At 47.8% G+C, this 17,238-nt stretch overlaps 8 protein-coding genes across 8 annotated transcripts; 2 read left to right on the top strand and 6 right to left on the bottom strand.

Moving 5' to 3' along the window:
• Window positions 1-282: 282 nt before the first annotated feature.
• Window positions 283-1,340, top strand: M431DRAFT_545433 (hypothetical protein; the record flags this gene model as incomplete). The annotated part of the gene is made up of 1 exon (XM_024921177.1): window positions 283-1,340. Exon 1 carries the CDS (start codon window positions 318-320, stop codon window positions 1,338-1,340), a length of 1,023 nt encoding a protein of 340 aa, XP_024779502.1. The 5' UTR covers window positions 283-317.
• A 698-nt stretch (window positions 1,341-2,038) lies between these two features.
• On the bottom strand, window positions 2,039-3,181 carry M431DRAFT_76941 (hypothetical protein; the record flags this gene model as incomplete). Its single annotated transcript, XM_024922515.1, has 1 exon — window positions 2,039-3,181. One exon carries the CDS (start codon window positions 3,179-3,181, stop codon window positions 2,039-2,041), a length of 1,143 nt encoding a protein of 380 aa, XP_024779501.1.
• Window positions 3,182-3,597: 416 nt separating this feature from the next.
• M431DRAFT_108386 (hypothetical protein) lies at window positions 3,598-5,050 on the top strand (the record flags this gene model as incomplete). The annotated part of the gene is made up of 2 exons (XM_024911675.1): window positions 3,598-4,032; window positions 4,089-5,050. The coding sequence occupies exons 1-2, from the start codon at window positions 3,846-3,848 to the stop codon at window positions 5,048-5,050; spliced, it is 1,149 nt and encodes a 382-aa protein (XP_024779500.1). The 5' UTR covers window positions 3,598-3,845.
• A 159-nt stretch (window positions 5,051-5,209) lies between these two features.
• On the bottom strand, window positions 5,210-9,080 carry M431DRAFT_108380 (hypothetical protein; the record flags this gene model as incomplete). The annotated part of the gene is made up of 4 exons (XM_024911674.1): window positions 5,210-5,739; window positions 6,118-6,750; window positions 6,844-7,516; window positions 7,569-9,080. 4 exons carry the CDS (start codon window positions 9,078-9,080, stop codon window positions 5,210-5,212), a joined length of 3,348 nt encoding a protein of 1,115 aa, XP_024779499.1.
• Window positions 9,081-9,119: 39 nt separating this feature from the next.
• Window positions 9,120-10,196, bottom strand: M431DRAFT_76304 (hypothetical protein; the record flags this gene model as incomplete). Its single annotated transcript, XM_024922449.1, has 1 exon — window positions 9,120-10,196. A coding segment is annotated over one exon (1,077 nt), but the record flags the coding sequence as incomplete, so codon positions are not given.
• A 686-nt stretch (window positions 10,197-10,882) lies between these two features.
• Window positions 10,883-11,218, bottom strand: M431DRAFT_75287 (hypothetical protein; the record flags this gene model as incomplete). Its single annotated transcript, XM_024922323.1, has 1 exon — window positions 10,883-11,218. A coding segment is annotated over one exon (336 nt), but the record flags the coding sequence as incomplete, so codon positions are not given.
• A 144-nt stretch (window positions 11,219-11,362) lies between these two features.
• M431DRAFT_315938 (hypothetical protein) lies at window positions 11,363-12,854 on the bottom strand. The gene has a single exon (XM_024914260.1). The coding sequence runs from the start codon at window positions 12,684-12,686 to the stop codon at window positions 11,466-11,468; it is 1,221 nt and encodes a 406-aa protein (XP_024779496.1). The 5' UTR covers window positions 12,687-12,854; the 3' UTR covers window positions 11,363-11,465.
• Window positions 12,855-13,166: 312 nt separating this feature from the next.
• Window positions 13,167-17,097, bottom strand: M431DRAFT_135615 (hypothetical protein; the record flags this gene model as incomplete). Its single annotated transcript, XM_024912536.1, has 4 exons — window positions 13,167-15,188; window positions 15,288-15,563; window positions 15,626-16,013; window positions 16,102-17,097. 4 exons carry the CDS (start codon window positions 17,095-17,097, stop codon window positions 13,480-13,482), a joined length of 3,369 nt encoding a protein of 1,122 aa, XP_024779495.1. The 3' UTR covers window positions 13,167-13,479.
• Window positions 17,098-17,238: the final 141 nt, after the last annotated feature.

The following is a 17,238-nucleotide window of genomic DNA, read 5'->3' as shown; positions in this document are numbered from 1 at the left end:
TATACCTAGGCAGGTATTCTATTCCTCTAATTCTGTGAGTATATGTACCTACCCAAGAAGCCACCCCATTTATGAACTACATACCGACATGAAGGTACCTAAAACTCTATAACCCCATCTCATTTTGCCTTTAATCCTATGAATCCGATCCTAAAGAAGGTTTCGAATATCGAGTTCTGGGTTGCCTCGGGGCAAATCGGCCCACACCCGATATTATAAATACATACCATATCAGCCCCAATCGAATCCTCCACCTCCTCTTCCCAAATATTCTCTCTTAAGAGACAGAAAAGAAAAAGAAAAGAAAACGTTCTGCCATGAACATCGTCAAATACCTTACCGGCCTCGTATGGCGCGCGCCTGAGTGCCAATCTCAGAACAGCCCTATACTTCAGCTGCCAGTCGAACTGCTTCTTAACATATTTCATTTCCTTCCTCCTTACAGTCGACTACTCGTCTACCAAACCTGTCGGGCCCTACGAGCAATCGTTCATCGAAACTTCGTTGCCGGGAGGGGAGTGATCCTGGTTACAATGGAGCACAGACTGATCTATCTCACTCATCTCGCCAGGTCTCTGCCTGATCGATGGGTTTGTGCCAAATGTTGCAAACTTCATCCAACTAACAGGTGGGATACGCCATCATCTTGGTTATATAGACCAAGATGTGGAGATGGCTACGATTGGAGTTCCGATGAACACAGCGAATCCCGCATATTTTTTAATTATCAACATTCTGCATCGCATAGACACATTGAACTCACGCTCAAGTACGCTCGATTGAATAGCTCAAAGAGAGCACATCAGAAACATCTCAAAAGACTTCTTACAGCACATCACGCCATCAGTATTCGCGTAGCTGAAGGCATTCAACTCAAACGCTCTTTTTACCCTAAGGTTGTAGATGGAAGATATTTACTTCTTACCGTCCAGACTTATCTTGGGGTTGGAAGTAATCTTATATCACAACAGTCTATAGATTGGATTCAAATTTGTCCTCATCTGACTGCCCTGGGTGTATTTTCCTTGTCGAGAGATCATAGGATGCATCTAGGGAAGATTATATACTTGGCTTTCGCAGCGCCAGCGAATACTCCAATTTTTGAATCCTGCTCTTCTTGTGGAACAGATTTCTCTGTACAGGCATCACCAAAGCGAGCTACTGTATGCATATGGCAAGATTTAGGTCCGGAAGGATCAGTATATGATTCAGAGTGGGCGGCGATAGTACGCGAGACGACAAAAATCTATCACCGGCCTGGAAGCATTCGGGAGCTATATGGCCAGCATGAGCACAATGGTGAACTCTTACAGATAGTCCCCAAGCCAGTTGTCTTCTAGTGCTTTTTTTCGGGAGCAGTTATTCAGCCACCCAAGTTTGTTATCCAGTATCCCATGTCTTATATGAAAGCTATACGGACTAAAGAATAACCTCAGATACTAGAGAAAAACTGCAATAGCAGCAGATACTAGAAGAATATATTTATAATGGTAGATACTAGAAGAAAGTAGCGGTAGTAGCACAAAGTAGTAATAGTAGCAGAAAGTAGTGATAGTAGTATAAAGGTAGCTTTTATTCATATTCTTTTTACATCCTATTCTAATACTTAAATTCCACGCAGTCGCTAGGGTGTTGGATAACGAATTTAGGATGCTAGATAACATTTCCCTTTTTTTTTCTGAATTAGCGTCATTACGCAAGTTCATGGGTCTTGGAAAAACGGAAACCAGAGACTTGCTTTTTAGAACCCTGGGGCGCAATAAACAGAAGACATTAAACTGCAGTAAAGAACTTAACGGGACCCCGAATTCTCCACTACCTATGGTCGTATGTGCCTGTTAATGTAATGGATCAGTTTATAAGGGGCATGTTGTTGAAGCTAAAAGACCAAGAATGCACAAAACATATAAACAGCCATTGCTCAGAGGTGGTCATCTATCTAACTAGATGTACTAATATGCTAGTAATGGCTTATTTATCTCGTTAAAGGTGTTTTCAATTTGAGTATTTTCCCCAATCAAACAAGTAAAGCAGGAATCTATACTTTACTCAGGCCATCTATCGGCTTCTTAAAGACGCTCCGTAGCGTTGACTGACCAGTCCCCGTCCCATGAGAGGCTCCCTCTAACCATAACTCCCGGATACTACCATGAGGATAATCCAGATAAGGGCCTAGGTCAAGCCAATATGCGTGTTGATCTCTCACATGTGCCTTCCAACTAATATCCATAGGTGACCCTTCTATCCCAAAATCGTGCCAAGCCCGGATTGTTCCCTCTCGCTCATCTGTAGAAATCATAACTGCGATATCTGTAGCACAGTGCAGACAAGAATTGAATATCCACTGGCCTGGGGATTCGCAAGCTGAAGCAATGCCTTCCTCAAGCAAAGTAACTTCTTTAAGCAGGACGTGCTCCTCGAGCTGCCGCATACCCATCTGACGAATAGACGATTCCTTCCGAAAGCGAGACCTCGCAGGCCCGCCATACAACATGTCCATGTGCGGGCAGACTGAGGGAAATAAGTCGTGTTCGTCCGGGAAAATTGGTATAGCACTACTGGTATTATTGCGAAACTTCCACTCTTCACGTAGGATAAAGCGTTTATTGATAATCCTGGGCTCTGCGGTATAAGACTCTGCAAGTGGCGGTATGGGTGATTTCCTCGTACACGTATAAGGTTTCATCAGTGCCTTGAGATATCTCCGGTGTATATTGCCCAGGCGAGAGAGCTTGAGGGCAAACTGTACATGGTAGTGCTGGACAGAGTACGCTTCGATTTCAACTCCTCGAGACATGTCAACGGTGCAAGGGACATCCCTAGCACTAATGGCCCAGTAGGCTCGTGGCACATCTGAGGTATCAATAGGATGCAGCTGACAGCATTTCAGACAGGCCCAGCGGTTTGGTAAACTGTAGGCCAGCCCTGCCCAAAACCCAATCTGATCTTCAAAGGAGAGTCGCGAGACCTCGATAGCCCAGTCTTGACATGTAACCTGCCGAAGTGTTTTACAGGTGTGTGAAAGGAGGAATTTATCATGTAAAGCCAGTTGATCAGTAATAAGGAGGAGAAGGTCTAGCGGAAGCTGGAGAATAACTGCGTTGGGGTTATCTTGGTCGTGGTCCCTGTGATGGTGGCGGCCTTTGCCTAGCAGTCGACATAGAAACCGTAAGCAATGCATTTTGAAATACCTGAAACTTGTCTGAGAAGTGGTAACTTGAAATGTAAAGGGATCGGTCCTTTTTATACTTTGATATGCTCTATGAAAGCTACGTAATTGTGCGCTGATGGCGTTCTCTACTGACGGGACGAGTGGGTTTTCCTTCTTTCTTTTATCTTCACCAAAAAAATCTTCATCCAAAAAATCACCAAATGACTAGAAAACGCCATGGCGCGCTTATAATAACATACTTTCAAACCTTGATTGTAAAGGCCAATTACCATCAATTCTCCCTTTACTGAACCCCTGAGAGGCTCTCCGGTAGCTGCGTCGGCTTCTTAATCATCATAGTATAAATATAAGAACAAAGACTGGGTTGTTCACCCTTTTTATCTACGGCTCGCTTTGACCAAAGTTTGCAGCGTATAAAGTGCCAGCATCTTTCGAATACATGCCGGGGCACGCTTGAAGATGCATCTACTCCGCACTTATTACAACCCCGCTTTCTTCACCAAAGCTACATGTACATGTACGCTCAGGCACCCAGACAAATAGATGAGACGTTTATAGCACATTAGCTTAATGCGGTTTCGATCTAAATGAGCAATCTCGTTCTTAATCTTATGACCTAGTCAAAGCTACACATACTTTATACATTTGTTTGCAGCCCGCTCTCGCCATAACTATGACTTCTCCAACTTCCGGCCGCATCGAGAGTGCGAATGACTTCCAACGAGCTCAAGACGCATATTACGCCGCATTTGGGACTTTCCCACAAAGCAAGGATGACATTGTAAGAACGAAACTCTTGTCGTTTATTATAGGGGCAAGCGAACAAGATTTGAGCACAATACAGAAACTTCTCGAGACCTGTAAGTCTGTCTGTCGCTAGACTAGAAAGCAGCCATCAGCTAAATTTCGTTTTAAGTGAACAATACTGAGGACAGGACAGGTGGATTGACAAGTCAGAACAAGATCGTCTCAGCATCTAACGATCACACCTTACGGGTGTGGGACGCTACCACTGGCAAAGAAGAATATACACTCGTCGGCCATTCAGAAGCCGTTACCAGCGTCGCGATCTCACCTGATCGCAAGACGATTGCCTCCGGTTCAACTGATCAGATCGTGCGGCTATGGGACACGACAACGGGCCGGCAAACGCGGTTGCTCACCGGCCATTCCAGTGCAATCAAAAGCGTTGCCTTCTCCTACGATGGGACTAAGCTTGCTTCTGGGTCCGATGACGGTACGGTCCTGGTGTGGGATCTGGCAACAGGCCAGCAGGAGTGTATACTTTCGCACTCTACCGCCAGCGCTGCCTATGGGTACTACGGCTCCCGGGCCCACACGATTAATCACGCTGTTACTTGTGTTGCCTTCTCTCTCGATGGCAAGAGAATCATAGCTGGAACTAGGGATAATGGGATATGGATGTCGGATATAGCGACCAGCACACAAGAAGCCCTTTCCGGCCCCTCCAATGCCATCACCAGCCTCGTCTTCTCCTTGAACGGCCGCCAGATGGCATCGGGAAGTACTGATGGTACTGTACAAGTCTGGGATGCTACAACTAGCCAGGCCAAGTCGATTATTTCGGGTCATTCTGGCGCCATCAACAGCATTGCCTTTTCGCCAGACGGAAGCAAGATTGCAACGGGGTCCACTGATTGTACTGTGCGTCTGTGGGATGCGGAAAGCGCCAAGGAAGAGCGTGTGCCCATATGCCAACCCAGCAATGTCAAGAGCGTAGCCTTTTCATCCGACGGTAGGAAGATTGTGGCCGGTTTGACTGATCACACATTGAGGCTGTACGATGTGGTAACCGGCCTCGAGGAGTGTGCGTTGACAGGCCATTCTGGCGATGTTACCGGTAGTGCGTTTTTCTAACTTCATACTGCCGACAGATTGTGTTACATAGCACCACTTATACCAACTATTAATATATTTTCGCTGTAACAGGCTAATCAAAAGAAATGGATAGAGATGAATGGTCACATGATTGAGAAATATTTTCACGAGAGGCCGAGAGCCTCGAGGATCACTATGTCAAACTGCCATCATCCCGCCGTATAAATTTGACAGTTCATCAGCCGATAAACGGATGAAAATAACCCGTCCTGATGCAGTTCTAATAGCAACGGTAGACCCTGATATAGCAGAGCCAGAATCATGAAATTCGGCTGGTAACCTGAGGATATCATAATTATTCCACATAATCCAGCCGCGATCGTTATTAATGCCGAGGCCGACCAAATGAGGCGGACGTGGAATCCATTCAATAGAGCCTTCAGTGCCGTCGATAGCCACGACACCAATACTAGTAAGGATTTCTAACTTGTCCTTTGCGAATGACAGATTCCTGGAATACCAATGGAGGACGCAATCGAGGTCGACGCATTGCACGAGGTCGCCCGTGTCGATGCGCCAGACTGCGATGGTGTTACTACTAGTATCTGTCAATGCAGCCACCAACGCTGAGTCATGCGAGATGGTGACCGACTCCAGCATATCATTCGGGTTTCGAAGCGTTTGTATGCATTCGCCCGAAGCAACGCTCCAGATTTTAAGCTCCTCCCCTGCAATTGCCGCTAGGAGCGATGAGTCACGGGAGAAAACAATTGACTGGATTGCAACGTCAATGTTGCTTTGTAGCTCTTGCACAAGGTCGCCTGTAGTAGTGCACCACAGTCGAACATTCTCAGTCTCCAAGTGTAGTGACGCGATAAGGGAGGAGTCATGCGAGAAGACAAAAGGATCTTCACCGGGTATCTCAAATAAGAATTTGCCGTCGACGACACTCCAGAGTTGGATACTGCCGTTGTCCAGAGGGCCTGCTGCTATAACAGCAGAATTATGTGAGAACGCAACTGAGCCAAATGACCCCTTCCTGGATCTATTAAGGCGTGATAGCTTCAGCATGCAGTCGCCTGTATCAGTGCACCACAGCCTGGCACTGCCATCTCTTGAAAATGATGCTATAAGTGCCGTGTCATGCGAGAATGCAATTGACACAACCTCCTCGCTATGGCCCTTGAGCTCCTGCGTACATCTGCCTGTATGAGGGCACCAGAGCGAGATGATCTTTCCCGAGACAGATGCCACGAGTGTCGAGTCGTTTGAGAAGACAAATAATGTGCTTTCAGATATAATGACCGCCGGGTCTTCCTGTTGAAAGCCATTTGTGTCAACGCGCCAAAGTCGGGTTGTTTTATCTTCTGAAGCCGACGCTATAAGCTTCGAGTCGTGCGAGAAGGCAACTGATAAGATGTCATTGCCATGGCCTTTAAGCCTTTGCACAAAATTGCCTGTATCAACAGACCAGATGCAAATTGTATTATCCACCGACGCAGATGCTATAAGTTTGGAGTCATGTGAAAAGGCAACCGCCGTGTCCTTATTGTTAGGTCCCTGTAGCTCATGTACACACTTGCCTGTAACAGTGTGCCAGATTTGCGGTGTTTCGTAATATATTGAAACTGCTATAAGGTTTGCGTCATGAGAGAAGGCAGCACTCCTGAGAGAATTCGCCGTTCCTATACGTAAATGATTGGCCGTATCAACGTCCCAAAGACGGGTATCAGAATCAGCTAAAACTATAGGTGCCGAGTCATGCGAATAAGCAACCGATGGGACTCCATGATCATCGCCTGTGGTAGTGCGCCATAGCTGAATGATTCCACGGACTGAGCATGATGCCACCAACGCCGAATCAGGTGAAAAGGCGAGTGCGATTGTGAATTCGCCTTTAGCCTTAAAATCCCGTATGCAATCGCCTGTAGAAGTACTCCAGAGCCGAATTGTTTTATCAATTGAGCCTGATGCTATGAGCGCCGAGTCATGGGAGAAGGCAACTGATGTGATTGGTTTTTCATGGCCCATGAGCACTCGCAAACAGTTGCCTGTACTAGTGCACCAGAGTCGGATTGTTCTATCCCACGAGCCTGATACTATGAGTTTCGACTCATGAGAGAAGGCAACTGATGTGATTCTGTCTTTATGGCCCTCAAGCTCTCGCACACAGTCGCCTGCACTAGTACGCCAGATTTGAATTGAGCCGTTCCACGAGCCCGATACTATGAGTGCCGAGTCATGGGAGAAGGCGACCAAATGACTGTCACTTTCAAGCGTGTGATGCAAATAGGCGTGCCAGCGCTTCTCCATAATTGGTTTCGTAAGGATCCATTCCGGTTCTTCGGCCACAAAGAGCTGTCTCACCCTACTATGTGAAGGACTAAAGACAAGCGCAGATGCATACACTTGCAATGGAGCAGACTCTATCGCTTGTCTATGCAAACGGATGAATTGATTCGCATCTTCAAGCAGCTCTGTAAGCTGTGGCATCTGTAATTTTTGCTTGGAGATATTAGAGCTTTATACGGAATATTTGGTTAGGATCCACACTTACCAGCTTCTGCATTGCCAGTACGCCTTCTGACATACTTCGTAGTAAACTGAGAGCTTCCAACCAGTATAGGTATTTTCTCTCAAAGAATGTGTTGATCATGTCTTCGCTTCTAGGCATATTTCCATGAGTTAGTTCCCGCGTATGTTCCGAGGCAAGGAGGTGGTCGATCCAGTAGATGCAAGAATAGCGGATTGGAGCCAAGGGATCAGGATCAGGTGAAGAAACATGTTCGATGGAGAAGCCTGAGAAACCCAGAATGTAGATATCACGATGTAGTAAATTAATTAGCTGATTCAACGATCTGGAGAAGATAGTATGGTGCTGGTGTTCAATGCCCAAGGCCAGAATTTGATCGGGCACCTTCTCAAGCAAAAAGTCTTTAGCCGACTGATGTATAAAGTAAATCGTTTCTTCTCGAATAGTCAAGAATGAGCCACAAAACCCAATGATCTCTTTCAGTTCGTCGTCGTCGTTATCAATATGTGACTCCATGAGACAGCTCAGCTCAGATAACGTAATTGGGCGGTATACGACTGAAGTGATAGCCAAGATCTGTCGGCAAATTTCCGCGTCAAGTGAATCATAAATATTCTCCATCATACGCTTATATAAAGGATCAAGTCCTGAGGGGTATGACTTCAGCTTCTGGAGCGTATGCCGTTTTCGGACTCTAGGATCTGCTAACTCTTGGCAGACAAGAGCTACCCAAAGAAACGTGCCATGAGCGTTGGACATTAGATACTGTTCGATTTCAATTTGCGTATCTTTATCGTAGCTCTTCTTCTTGGTTAGATGCTGCACCTTGTATCGGATAAAGGATTGGACAGCAGCAGAAACTAAACTCTCGTTTAACTCAAGGCATAGCTTTACTCCATGCATGGCATCCTCAAGACTCTCCTCAATAATCGGCCAGTTACGGCTTGAAACAATCCATTTGGCGCGACTTGAACAAGAAGCTTCGTTGATGAAATCGAGAAGATGCGACAATCCTTTAACACACTCATCGAGTGCATCAATGATTAGAATTGCATCAGTCAAGCTTGGGTCGTTTAGTATTGCCAATAGAGTCTTTGACAATGCTTCCCAGTTATTGCCGTCTTCAAAAAGCTTCTTACCTGAATGGTCATACTTCTTTCGCACATGTGAGATAAGCGCTGGGCGTTGCATAAGGATCATGTATATGAGGCCCCGCAATACCGCCGTTGCGTTACTGAGCTGTAGTTCGGTAGCCTGGCAAAAGAAGTAGGATAGACATTGTGTAGTGGTAGATTCCTCTATCTCATCGATAATGCCGCACAGAAGCATAGTCTTTCCCTTCCCAGGGTCTCCTTTGATCCAAAGCAGACTATATTGGGAGTCATATCGCCATTTCTTGAAGTCGGTGTGGTCGAGTATCCAACGATATGATTCTCTAAGCAAGTGACCTTTGGTACGCTGAATGCGCGTCTTGTCATCGCGGGGGTCTGTTTGGCGTAGATCGTGAAGGCATTTATTACTTTCTTTATTTTCCATCAATTCCTTCATCTGCTGTTCAATCTGGGCCCTGAATGTCTTGTCTGTTTTTGGATATTGTTCCACCAGAGCTTTAGCGACACACGCGGCCGTTGCAGCTGCGAAATCCTGCCAATGTTTGTTCCCGTGGCCGTCTGCGTAATTACTGACGCCCTTGACAATGATGCATGGAAGCTCATCCCAGACTCCAGCCGCCTCCGTTTCAAACGCCAGGACATCGTAATGCTTGGCGATCTCATCACGGTGCTTGCCCGATTTGACCACTCTATTACTTGAGCCGACTCGTCCAATGAAGATGGACGGTGTCTGAAATTCTTCCCCAAAGCTTTGCTGTTTGGACGCTCGATTCGTCTCAAGACGCTTTCGCTTGATCATATGTTGATCATCGCACCCCACTACATCGCACGCCAAGTCTCGAGATCCCTCGCAGACAGCATCTTCCATTTCGTGGCACTTCGCGCAGATGCATTGTGACGAAAAATAATGCTTATGGCGGTAGTTCGCCTCGAACAACCTATCGCTGCGAGTTCCGGGATATTTGTAGATATCTGCTCGCCACCGACTCCCTTTGGGAGGAAGATCCTGAATCTGTTTGAGGAAGTCGGTAGCTCGTGTCTCAAGTCGCTCTCGTGCACGCTCCGTCTCAAGGAAGGTGATAAGACTACGGATATCCTTGTTCGGCCGACCTAAGCTATCCTCTGTGGTGTCTCTTGTTTTGAAGTTATCGGGATACTGTCTGCCGTAGTCATATTGGATCACAGTTCTGCTGATGATCACATCACCAAGAAGAATCTCATCTCCCGTGCCTGAAAAAGGCACCCCCCCACAGATTCCAGTTAAAATGACAAGCCTTAAACCCGGGTAGCTTGACCGGAGGCTTGCCGTCGCACTAGCCGCACTGACGTTCCCCGTATTTGGTAAAAGAACAAGGACGACGTCGAAGTTGCCGAAGCGTCCAGTGGTGTAAGTGTTTAGGTCTCCAATAGCCCTTCCATACCGATCATCGTCTTCATCCCAGAACTCGTCGAAGAGCAATGAGATGGCATTGTATTCAAGCGGCAATGCACAAACCAAGGCAACCCCGAATTCGTCGCGGCTAGAGGGCCGAGTAGCCATCATGAGATGTGTGGCTGGAAAGCCGATGGGGTTAGAAAGAATTCGGATGGTTCTCCTATTACGTTGTATTGTAGGTAGGAGGAGTTTTATTCTGTTATTAAGAATGACCCAAATGATCAGGTTGAATGAGGGGTTATCAATTTCCGGGATTTAACTAAAGCTACCAGGTAGGGATGCGTTTAAGGCAGGGAAAGTACAAGGCAGAATGCGGAATATTCCGCGAATATCTCATCACATTATCCCATAGGTACGTATCTAAACTGTTGGTTCAGTTGCTTCCGAAAAGGGAATCATCTAACTCCAAATTTGGACCCTTGGGATACATAAACTGGAAGATATTAATCTCGAGAAGAGTGCTTCACGGGACCCCAAATCTTCTACTACCTATGGCATTATGTGCTTCAGTTTATAATATTATCGTTTATATGGTTTTGTCTATGAGGCCAGAAATGCACCACTGTACCATTATACGTATATCTACAAATCTACAAAACACATCACCTTGTTCTTTCCTCTCTTTCTTTTTACAACTAAAAGCTGTTTTGCCATGGCAATCTCATGTTGCCAATGCATCAATAGTAGCCACATCGCTTCCTGGCCTAATATAGGGCAGGATATCAACCGAGATGACATGTATATCCTCTTCATCAGGAGATGTACTATCCACGCTCTACATGGGCAGCATATTATATAATATCGAAATACCGTGGCTCGCTTTCAAGTTTCGTCCACGTTCTGCTCTCCAAATAGCACTCTCCAACAAGTCGAAACCGACTGGTCCCCTGCTGCTTAGAACCGCTGTCGACCTCTCGGAGCACGAACGGTATCTTGGCTCCGACACTTGCATAAACGTCGTCTCCAATTTGAGTCTCCTCCGGACCCAATCCCATAAACCCAGTGTCGGTAACGAAGAAGCGGCGCGAGTGGCAATGTTGCAAGACTCTCTGAACATAGATCCGATAGGTCGGCGGCAAAAGAACCCCCGCTTGACGGAACGGGATATCTCGCAAAGACAAAGCGCTGTTGTTGCCCGATGGGCTCCCATCCGCTCTTTTACGCAATAATGCGCGGCAAACGAGAGCTTCCCAGCTTGATCCCTGTTTGCCTTTTGCAGACTCTTTTTCCCCTTCCACAAATTGATGAATGGCCAAAGGCTCAGCAAAACCGGCAGCGCATATGACGGCGTAGAAACCCTCAACGGCGTAAGAAGCCTCGTCCGGGTCAGCATCTAGAGATTGTGTAGGCTCCTTGTCCAATAAGGCCTTCCATTCATCCAGAGGAAAATGGGCCTTGACCGGCAAGGTATGCAGATCCCACTTTCATTACCTTGCCGCATGAATAGCCTGCCATGTGTAGCACTGGCTCTGGTGTTGATAAAGTCAACCGCATGGAGTATCCCGAGACATCGTTAGAAGCCCAAGCGCTGTGATGTGGAATGTCATCATTCTCTCCAATAATCGTTCGTTTGGGCTCACTTCTCCAATCTGGCACCCAAGACGGCAGGTCGTTGCGATCCGATCCGCCTTGTACGGCACACAACACCAAATCAAACCGCTCCTGCGTCATCAGAACTGCTGCACAATCTGTGTAGACTTTAGCTACCGAGTCTTCATATTGCGGCGTGAGATTGAGCTCTTGGTCAAAAGCCTGCAGAAGCGGCAGCAAGCCATATATCTTATCGCGCGGGTCCGTTGCCGCGCAGTATCTTGTTTCAATGAGAGCCTGTAGCATCGTCCTTTCAGGCCTCGATTTGGTCAGAGATGCTCTTGAAGAGGTTACGACGAATGGGAGCCTCCCCAACCATTTCTGGCTCGCGTTCCATTGTTGGAAGCTTCTTACTGCAGACCAAGGAAACACCTTGTCACCGCAGTAGATTGTAGCTCTGTTTGAGAGTGTAGCCTCTTGGATCACCCACACTCTGCTGAACCACGGCCGGTTGAAGAAGCTTCTCAGGGCCAAAAGTAATGGCTCGGACCTGGGATAACTGAGCGATGTCGTTGTCTCTAGATCCGGATTGTCCAGTTCAGTGATGAATTCAATTGCCAAATCACAATTGTCCTCGGATTCGCCGAGGTAGATGATGACTTCCGCTGCTCCAGAGTAAATCTGGGACATGAGAGTAACCTGATGGTTTCTTTCAGGGAAGTTATGCTGGTCAATGCTCACTGCGTCGATCCAAAGAATGCGCGGTCGATCGGCCAGTCGTAGGCATCGTAGAGCGGAGAAACAGTTTGATGTGACCTGGAATTCCGTTGCGTCTCCAAATTCTTTCGTCTTGATATATATACTTCGGCAGTCCAGAGGGTTGCCCCAGGTATACGATAAAGCTTCGTAGTGGGGAGCTGAATCCAGGTCCGCCGTGATGAGCTCACAAATAATCGCATCATTGCTACCAGGAAGCAACGATACCAGGCGAATGTGCCTTGAAGTTGGTAGAGACGGCGCTGGATATTGTTGGCTAAGAGAGGCTCCATGGTGAGACGGGCCCATGGTTGTGCAATATATCAGTGGATAGCAGAAAGCAGGCTATTCTAATACAGACTCTTCAAAGCGAAGCAGTCTCCAAGGTACAAGAGCCTATCGTAAGTTAGGTATATAGGTAGATGTATTTTCAGGTGTAGGATGCAAATTCGAACGGCATCATAAGACCCATCACAGCCCATTTAAATCCAAGGTCGCGATTGAGCCTACCTTAGGCTCCGAGGTTGCATTAGCTGCCTACATGTACCTATATATAGGTGCCTTGGCGGGAATTAGTAGTGCTCTGCAACCCTAGTAGAATAGATAGGCTTGCAAATAATTAAGCACATATCGTCGAGGTCTTCAAATTGACTCCCCACTGGCGTTTATCAAAGTGTAAGCAAACCACATCACTCGCACAAGATAAATTATTGAATGAGGTAATATTCAACTCTATGTAGAAAACTGAGACGGCATACCGCTGTATAAGGGATTATTCAGTTCATGTTTCTTTGCTACATATTCTTCATATGAAATGGTTGCTAGTTTCGACACAGGTAGTTGAAACAAGGTGGGCATAACTAAACCGTCGAATGACCAAACAGGCTCGTATTTCACATGTCCTTCTATCAGAGAAATTATTTCTCGGGGCCATATGTACCAGAAAAGGCCATGAGAAAAGCTAGCATTAAACAATATATACCCAACATTACGGGGATAACATAACCATACTTCGTGAATAGGGGCTAACAAAGCCACAAAAGACATGCTAAACAAAGAGAGAGAGAGAAAAGGGGAAATCTATAGACTGATCAAACCAAATTTACTTGCGATTCCTCACCAACGCCTCCACCCTGCTCATCGTAGCCTTGAGCCCTGCTCCCCTTTCGCAGTTAGCCATCAGCCATGCCTCCATGCGTTCACGGATGCTCCTCATCGACTTGAACACGGGCATCCTGCCGCCATCCTCAAAGGCGAGGAACGAAGCCGGATTCAGCAGCACCTCGAAGCAGTCCGACCAAATGTCCGTCTGCCAGTACCGCTTCAGGTTCTCACGAATCTTGTACTTTCGACCGCCTCGGCCGAACCCCCCTTGATCAGCGCGCACCGTCTCAATGTATTTTCCGAAAAGCAGGCAGTGAATAACACCAGCGAGCCCGTAGTAGTCAATCTGCCATGTCCAAGGCCGTCCCTCTCGCATTTCGGGGCAATCCTGCGCTGTCGTCTTCCAATCGGCGATGAACTCCACGTCGGGGGTAAACGCCTTCATGTCGATGCCGCGCCCAAAGTCGATAAGAACGATGCCCCGCGAATCCCATCCGCCGCGCCCATCGGCATACCATTGGCTGGAAAGAGCCTGGTCAGAGAAGGCAGGTGATGACTTGGAGTCAAGGCGGAGGAGGCAGTTGTCTGGCTTCAAATCGCCATGAAGGACATTTTTTGAGTGAAGCGCTTCGACAGTGCGGAATAGTTCGATGGAAAAGAACATGGCAAGCTGTTCATCCATGGCGCCTGAAGGCTCTGCTCGAAAGAGGTTGATTACGTCGAGCAACGTACCATGAGGATGGAATGGCAGGAAGAGGAACGCTTCGTCTTGGTAGAGGTGCATTTCATGAGCAAACGATAATGATGCCGTAGCTCGATGCTGAGGGCCCAAACGAGAATGAGCAGTACGCATGATGTAAAACTCCCACGGCGTCGGAGGCGATTCCATTTTCAGGGCTTCTATTGTCGCTCGTCGGTTTACGGCGAATGTCCCCTTACCCATCCTAGCTCCAACATCGTGGCCATCTTCTTCTCGATCCGGGTTCGAGTTTTCCACCAAGTACACCGGTGCAAAAGCGCCAGCGCCAAGTTCCCTCCTCACAGCGTATCTAGTCTCACAGTCAATGAATTGGATGATCGCAGGGAGGTTTCCTGGTCCGGGTTTGTCTGGATTCGCTCTGCCTAACCTGACAGCCTTGGCATATCTTCGAATCTCTGCGCCACGCTCATATTTCTGGTTGTGGTGATCGTAGAAGCCGGGATACATGGCCAGCGGAGGCTGTATGCTTGTCAAGATATGTCGCCGAATGTTGTCGTCGATGGGGCTGCATTGCGCTTCTTTAACGATGGGGCCCTTGACAGGTACACCTCTATTGGGGCCACTCTTACTTGGTGCTCTAGCAGCCTTGGACCCTAGAGGTGTTCGACCATTGATGGACAGTCTCCCTTCTGGGAAATATTCTTTCAGAGAGCTGCTCTCGGATTCCGAGTCTGATGCCTCCTCGACTGGTGCCGCTCTACCGTCAAGCTTACTAGGCGTCTTGAACTGGTATGCCCGGTCTATGGTGACATCCAACGATGGCTCGGTTCTCTCGGTGATGGGCGTCATGAAAGGTAGTCGATTGTTAGCCATCTCCGCCGGATCCCTATACGGGCGTGTTGGTGGCTCATAGTCTTCTGGTGGGACGGGAATGAAGATGGTGCGCGTTCTAGGTTGCTCTGGCTCTTCATCCTCAAAGTCGTCCTCCAGGCGTTGTGATATCTCATCTATATTGAAGAGAAATTAGACTCTGGAACTTTCTTCGCAATTCACCCTTTATTTTTCGAAACTCCTGATATCTGATGCTTCATCGCCTACTTGCTTACCTTCGGGTAGCTGCCTCGTAGCGCCGGTGCTCTCAGCATCGCTTGCATAGTCGCCGTCAGTCATATCGTCATCTTCATTGTCATCGTCGTCGGAGGAGTCGGAGTCGGAGTCTTCATCGTCATCATCGTTTTCTTCCACAAGTGCGGGTTTGAGCGGTGCGTTGAAAATGTCGTAAATATCATCTGTGGCTGCTCTTGTGTGAAGAGTCATAGTGGGCTCCGCTACTTTCTTCTTCTTGAGCTTCGGTCCTGAGGGAGAGTCCAATTTCGTTTTGACTAGTTACGCGTTAGGGGCTTATGAAAAGATTGATTGGGGGTTTGGAGACGTCATCACTCACTGATCTGCGTCTCATTGACCTCCATTGTCTTCTTTTTCCTTCCTGAACGAGATTCTCGAGGCTTCTCGTTTACTACGCCATTCTCATCCAAGTCCATTGGATCTCCGTCAATAATCATCTTGTCGGCTGTGTCTTGTGTCAAATTGTCTACCTCACGCAGAGGCACCGTGCGGTCTCGGCGGCTATAGTCAGTGTCCCACAGGCGGTCGAGCCAGCCTCGATGCGCAGCAATGACTTCCTCGAAGCTTAGTTCTGTACCGGGTTCCTCGGGTGTTGGGTAAACGGCCGCTAGGTCAACAAAGATGCGCTCTCTCTTTCCTGTTTGCGGATGAGTCGTTACTTGATGCTTGGATGGGACAACAATGATATTTTGTATTTGAGCAAGGGACTGAATTACATAACACCACAAACAGAAATACATTAGTCCTATTCTTATCAACAGCTGAATACATCACGATCAAGGGGGGGTTACATACCGGATCCCTGAATACCGCCAGCTTAGTCCCACCAGATCCAGGCTTCTTGCCACCTGCCCTGAGCGTCTCTCCAGACCATGGCTTTGGTTCCATCGAATTTTCCTTTTTTCGATCTGCCAGAGATCCAATGCTATCCCAGCCCTTGGATCCAGCATCTCTTGACGACATGGCAGGTTGTTGGGCATCCGCATCGGAGAAGATGGATATTTTGGACTTTCCAGATCGGGATGAGCTGGCCCCGACACCGCTTGTTTGTCGTTGGGCCTGAGGGTCCGCTGGCTGTGATGAAACGCCAAAGGGGTCTGATTTACTGGCCAGCGCGGGACGGACGGTGGGCAAAGCTGGTGAAGATGGTCCCTCCAATGCGTCTGGCTGCCGAGCAAGCCTTGCCTCAAACTCCTTGAACTTGCGCAACAGCCTCTGAGCTGGCCGGGCGTCTCGCTCAATCCCAAGCTTGTATACCTCCTCTGCTTGTGCCCACCGGCCTGCTCCTTCTAACCATGCGGCGTACTCCTCGTAAAACAATGCGAGGCTCTCGCCAATTCCCTGTCGTGAGAGGAAAAGGAATGTCTCGCGCGGTGAGTCGGAAAACAGTTGGATGTAGTACATCCATAGCTTGAGGTATCTGGGATCGTTCTTGTATTGAGATGAGGTGACAAACGTCTTCGTCGCGCGTTCGAGGATCGTGTGGAGCTGTGATTCGGCCGTCGCTTGTGCTGACGGATACGCGTCTATTACCCAGCGCACATATCTGTCAAACACATCTAAAGGATCATCGGATTCGGAGATGTTTGCGATTTCCGCTTCGTATTCTGCGCGGATGCAGTCGTTGACATTTTTTGTGTCGGTCGGTGTTGGGGTGGAATATTTGTGTAGAGGAGATGGAGAGAAAAGACTAGCTAGCTTCCTTGCTGAGCGGCCTCCGGGCAGGGACTGGATGTTCTCCTTCTGATCTTCAATCATATCGAAGTCGGTGATATCCTCTGAGCCCGCCATGGTGCCAGACCGTGAATGACGGTAACTCTGTGGCTTTCGAGGCGATATAAACAGGTATTACAGCCTCTGGTATCCGTTAGAACGAGGCACCCTGTATGAAGCCGAATACGAAATGCAATACCAGATGTCAGCTGAGGGATG

This window comes from Trichoderma harzianum (assembly GCF_003025095.1).
Source record: "Trichoderma harzianum CBS 226.95 unplaced genomic scaffold M431scaffold_2, whole genome shotgun sequence".
Lineage (NCBI taxonomy): Eukaryota > Fungi > Ascomycota > Sordariomycetes > Hypocreales > Hypocreaceae > Trichoderma > Trichoderma harzianum.
Note: the sequence above shows the minus strand (reverse complement) of the source record. Positions and strands in the feature narration are given on the sequence as shown.